The 5,831-nt window shown below is 49.7% G+C and overlaps 1 protein-coding gene across 1 annotated transcript; it reads right to left on the reverse strand.

Moving 5' to 3' along the window:
- Positions 1–3,472: 3,472 nt before the first annotated feature.
- LOC127336162 (auxin-responsive protein SAUR71) lies at positions 3,473–4,267 on the reverse strand. The gene has a single exon (XM_051362945.2). The coding sequence runs from the start codon at positions 4,174–4,176 to the stop codon at positions 3,829–3,831; it is 348 nt and encodes a 115-aa protein (XP_051218905.1). The 5' UTR covers positions 4,177–4,267; the 3' UTR covers positions 3,473–3,828.
- Between the last annotated feature and the right edge of the window lie 1,564 nt (positions 4,268–5,831).

The following is a 5,831-nucleotide window of genomic DNA, read 5'->3' on the forward strand; positions in this document are numbered from 1 at the left end:
AGTCAACAGCTGATGGTTTTGCCTCGTCTTCGTTTGTTCATGAGCGGAGAACTTCCAACACGGAGGCACACGGCATGGCTAGGTCGTCGACTTATCGTGATTACAGTCACGACATCACGCTCTTAGATACCGCATGCGATTTTTGTATCCCTTTGACAATTATTGTTCAATAAAGTGGTGGCGGTTTCCTCAAAAAGGCGAGCATACGAGTCGTACTTATATGCTTAACATCAATTGTTTGATCCTGGATTTTATCTTTCAGTACACGATACTTAATGTCAATGTGCTTGGCAACAGTGGCGGACCTTGAGGGGGGGGAGCTACAAAACTACATGTAATTTTTTTTGAAACACCAAATTATATATAGCAACAAAGATAGAATTTGTAGTATTTTCAGAAACTTATATAACTAATATTTTTGTCCATAAAATACATTTCTAGCAGCAATATATGCATGAACAACTCAAAACAAGAACTATATAGTATAGGTAATCATAGAACCATGTAGTACTATAATTAATCACTACAGTCTATGACGTAATCGGAGTTTTCCCAAATCTAAGATGCAAAAATCAGACCTAAAAAAACTAGAATTGAGACTACAGTAGGAAATGAGAAATAGCTGGCTGTGAAATTCCGGGACAGGGAGAAGCAGTTGTGGGGAGAATCGGAGAAGGTTCACCTTGTCCCGGACGGTCACGCCAACGGCCAACGGGCGAGTCTGCCACTCTACTATGTGTTACTTTGAGCAAAGGAATAAAATTCTTTACCTGTACAGACTACCTAGTGGACTCATAACATGCTATATATTTTGATTGCATCCTAGATGGAGCAATTACCGTTTGTTTAGAGCTTTTCCACGAAATGGCTCCTCCAGCCCGTGTGAACACATACTGTTTTCTTTTTTGCAAGAAAAGAGCACCAAACTGTTTATGTCTCCCTCTCTTCTTTTGCATGAAGTGTAGGTATTCATAAGCTGAAATAATGTTATAGCCTACCTGGTACAAACGTTGCAAATGAGAAGCACAGCCTCAACGTTATCATCCCAGGATCGGCCGCTATTTTCGCACCAATTGGCAACTGGACTGCAGTCTTTATGTGCTTCCTCTGAGGTCAGTCGACGGAAGCACTACCTTCTGATGATCCAAATTACGGGCTCCACCGAGGCACCGATCCAAGAACGCCCTCTTGCCCGACCACCGCCGTCTCTGGTTGCTGAGTCCCTCTCCAGTCCACTCAGCCTGATGCCGGCAGCTTTGTCCAGTTCACTACACCAAGAGGCAAATTCCAAGGCTGGACGATGCGGCATGACTCGGAGAACACGCATTGGTGCTCCGGAAGCGGCAGAGCACCTGACCGCATTTGATTAATTAGCTCGTGTGTTGTGTGCTGTCTGCAATTATCAGGCATGGACACACCTGTGTGTCTTGAGCGCCTGATAGAGCACCAATGATCGATGTTGCGGCTCAAGAGGAATCAACGTAACGTACCTGAGTAGTTTAGTGGCCGGCCGGAGAGTGTGTTTCTGCAGATATACAATGCCAGTCTTGTTCTGTCTGCATTCCCCCCTCTGTGTTTTCTTTTTCTGTAAAGATCCTTCGCTGATTAAAATAGATCGCTTTCCGGAAAGAGATAAGCACTAAATAGAGCATGCTTTGATCCACAAACCTAAGACAGGTAATTTCGCAGCATCAACTAATAGATGCTGCTTTAACCAAGAGCAGAAAGATTGCCACTTGCCTGCACAAACAACTGGGAAAGACGTTCCGTTAGCAATCAAATTTTGCTCCTTAACTCTGTCCATGTTCATCGCCTATCATGACGTGATCAAACTTTATACTACGAGAAGTCTGAAATGCTCCTGCGGCTGTATATATTCAGCAAATAGCTCATGTTTATAGATAAAATTCAAGCCAAAAAACTGAAGATGCTCACTTAATTAATACAACGGGGGATTTTTTGACTTGATTCCGTCCACCATGGATTGTCCTCCGGTAGCTGTGCTCTGCATCCGGTTGGATATATCCCGTCATATCATTGTGCTGTTGCCACAATGCCACCTTAGCTAGCCCGATTTGGATTCGATCATCCACATGACTGTTAATTTGTTTACTGATCGTAGACTGAATCCATCAGATGTGCTCGCCTTTGTAAGCAGCCATTCCAATCTTATCACCTCCTCCTCGCTCTCTCTTCCTTCATTTGATAATTATGCTCCACACGCCTTTTATGCGAGGGACTCAGCGATACACTTAACGGAGAACAGCAGCACAATTGGCCACTTGCCAAAACGAACAATCGCTCAATTGGTTAACCTACACCAAAGCCGTTATAAAGCGTCTGGTTTTCATGCGCCCAAACCATCGCCGGTAAAGAGGCGGTCGACGAGGATTAGCTGGTTCGGTTCCACTATGGATGGCCCTCCGCTCGACTGCCTCTGCATATACTACTCTTGGATTATGTTGTGCCACCATAGCCATATCTCTCTGCTCTTATTCGATCATCTGCTTGACAGTTTGTTAGTTTACTGATCCTAGACTCCACCAGCTGTGCACTGCCCCTGCGATTCCATTCCATTCCTATACTATCCAACCGTTAGTGAATTCCAATCTTATCACCTCCACTCGCACGCTGTTCCTTTTTATTTGGGTGTTCCCCCGCACACTTTTGGATTTTTTTGTGTGGACAGATCAGCTATGTTCTTCAGATAATGTCTACACTTTTCTCTTGCTTAAGGCCTTTAAATTATCTGGGTGAGCATCGAATTTTCTCGTACGAGGAAAAAGCAGAGGTTTTGATTTCTATGTTTGACTAGAAAAATGGAGTACGTGCATAATAAACAAAACAATTTCCTCTTTCCTTTGTCCTTGGGTCTTGGGGAGTAGCTGAGACTTGAGATAGGCAGCAGGTGATTCAGATAGACTGACGGGACAGAAAATATCTCGCAAATGGCCAAGAGGAAACCAACTATCATCAGAAAAAGTCTTCATTTTTCGACATATTCTTTTTTACAGATTTAATTTGAAAAAAAGCACACCACAGACACATGTGTCAAGGTTGAAGGCAAATAAATACCTAGAGTTGGCAAGTAAGACCAACCTACAGATTGATGACAAGCTTGTTTCGGCCATACATATCATCTGGACTGCATCTGATCTAAGTGTATGGCAGAATAAATGGCAGCAACTACTTGCATGACCAAATTTCCTACATAGTATATTAGTGTGAGGCTATTAAGGAGTAAGCGGAAATTACGAGTCCTATATCCGTTCGCTTGGCTTCAGAAAAGAAGAGTGAACTAATCAGTTAACTGAAAACAGCAGTCTCATACCGGAAGAACACAATGGGCAAGTTGTGCGCACTATTAATATAGTGGGGCGAAATACCGTTTCGAAGAAGATGTTCGCACTGGCTTCTTCACAGAGTTCTTAAGCATCTCATAGATCTGGATGTACAAATTTATACATACGCGTTACTGGGAAAAAAGAAAGAACCGTATGTATTATTACATCCACTCCAAGAAAGAACACGAGCGCAAAGATGTGCAACTCCGCAGAGTTCATAAGCATCATCTCATAGATCTGGATGAACAAATTTATACATGAATATTATGAAGAACAAAAAAGAAGAGAGGGAAAGGAAAAAAGAAGGAGAAGCAAAATGAAATCTAGCTAGAAAGCCTCTCGATGGGGTCCTCGACCACAAACGCGTGTACGTACACAGCCCTGCACAGCCACCCCTCAAAGAAACGAACGGACCGACGGAGACGCTGGAATTAAGCTCTACGAGACGAGACAAGCTCATCGATTGACGATTGACCATTAGAATCTAAACGACGACGGCGTAGTAGGGCAGCGCGAGCGCCCTGCAGTCCCTCCCGGCGAGCGCGCTGAGGAGGCGCCTGAAGGCGGCGGCGGGGCAGGGGATGCGGAGCGGGCCGCGGCGCGCGTAGCCGTACTCCTGCGCGGCGGTGCGTAGCAGCTCGGCGATGGCGGGGCGGCCGAGCAGCTCGGCCGGCACGAGGAAGCGCTCCGTCTCCTCGCCCTCCGCGCCGACCACGACGGGGACGTGGCCCGCCGGCACCTTCCCTGTCGGCGAGGACGGGGAGGCGACGGCCCCCGGCGCCACCCTGCAGGCGCCCGTGGACACGCACCCCAGCAGGCCCCCCTTCTTCATCGCCTGCTCGGTAGGACGAAGGGGCGGAGGTTGGTTGGAGATGAGGTACTAGCGCCGGTCGAGTGAATGGGCTCGCAGTGGAGGCAGACATCGCTATATAGCCGGGCGGGTAGCGCGGGCGGTCGCTTGGCCGACGCGGACAGGCGGGCCAGGGCGGGCCAGGGCCCGCGTGGAGGTGAGAGGGACGGGGGAGGCGTACGGCTAGGACCACGGAGAAGTACCACTCGCCGTGCGAGGTGGGAGAGAGGGAGAGTGGGTCTTGCACTGGAGCTGCGAGTGGGACGGGAATCCGGATCGGGATCGGGTGCGCGCTCGCGTGTACGGCGGCGGTGCGGCCGGCCGTGGCGAGCACGGCTCGACACGTCGACCTGACATGCTGGGGCCGGCAGTTATCATACTACCGGAAGATCGATGGGTAGAATTCATTCATGGCGGAACAGGAAGCTCAGGTGGCGTCAGCGGCGTCGCGCGCCAGTTGTGGGCAGGCGAAGGATCGAGCGGGCCGGAGGTTGGCGTCGCCGGGTCGCCGGAATGGGATCGGAAAGGGCGACGGCACGTGAAGCGCGGGCCCCGCCTTTGTCGCCCCTTCCGTACCTGCCCCTGTACGGTTCCGTAACCGAGGGATGGGGAGGGCGACGCGGCACGTGGTGGGCCGCCATGCCGTACGGTACCCGTCGCTGTCGATGTGTCTGCTACGATACACGAGCAAACCGATCGCCGGGAAAACCGCGCGCTGCCTTGGCTGCGAGTTCTTCTTCATCTTCTTCCGGGTGGAGCACGGCAGGGTACAGTACCGTACGGAGCCCAGACATGGCGCGCGCACAAACCTTGCCGACACCGCACCAAGCTCTGCTTCCAGCCTTCCAACCTCTCCGTATTCTAGATGGAAAAACCTGAGAATTTGTTCCGCCTAACCTCTGTCCGACAATGGCGACCGAGGCTCCCTGATTTATCGGTGATGCCGCGGAAGAAATAAATTACTATCTCGATTTTAAAAAATTAATTAAAATGAAGGTATCGAGTTTTTTTTTTTTTTTTTTTTGCATATAGATACGTTTAGATTTGGGCAACTCTTTTTTCTGAGTGTCCACCAAGAGAAGCACAAAGGCTCAGGTTGGACCGACATTGGATGTGGCTATTCATAAGGAGCCAACATAAGAATTTGACCTTGGACGGAGCAAAATTGCGCCAGACAAAAGCATGACCCTCAAGAGCACTCTACCAAAGGTGCAGAGCTTGTAGAGAGCGGATGTTTGAGCCGACTGTTGTCCCTGGAGCAGAGAGGGAGGGAGCATTCGTCCATGGAGATTGCGAGGCGCATAAAGGACAACGATTGCAGGAGCTTGTATCGTTGACGCGAGGCCACCGAGGATGGAAGCTAGGCCGTGGTTGAAAACTTGGTGGACCGATGTGCTCTGGAGCATGCTATGATAGAACAACTCCGGCAGGGTAACAACGAGAGGCCATGTGGCCATCCACCAGTCGCGAAGGTAGCACACCTCCCGTCCCCGAGGTTCACGCGTGAGATGCTTTTGTAGAGCGGGAGGAGGCACTGGAGGAAGGACCAGGGAGTGCCGCACAGCGCCGATCATGTCTAGCGGCATGCCGGCTTGTGACTCCCAAACCCAACGGGGCCAGGACTCACCCGAGGCGCA

This window comes from Lolium perenne, chromosome 2, assembly GCF_019359855.2.
Source record: "Lolium perenne isolate Kyuss_39 chromosome 2, Kyuss_2.0, whole genome shotgun sequence".
Lineage (NCBI taxonomy): Eukaryota > Viridiplantae > Streptophyta > Magnoliopsida > Poales > Poaceae > Lolium > Lolium perenne.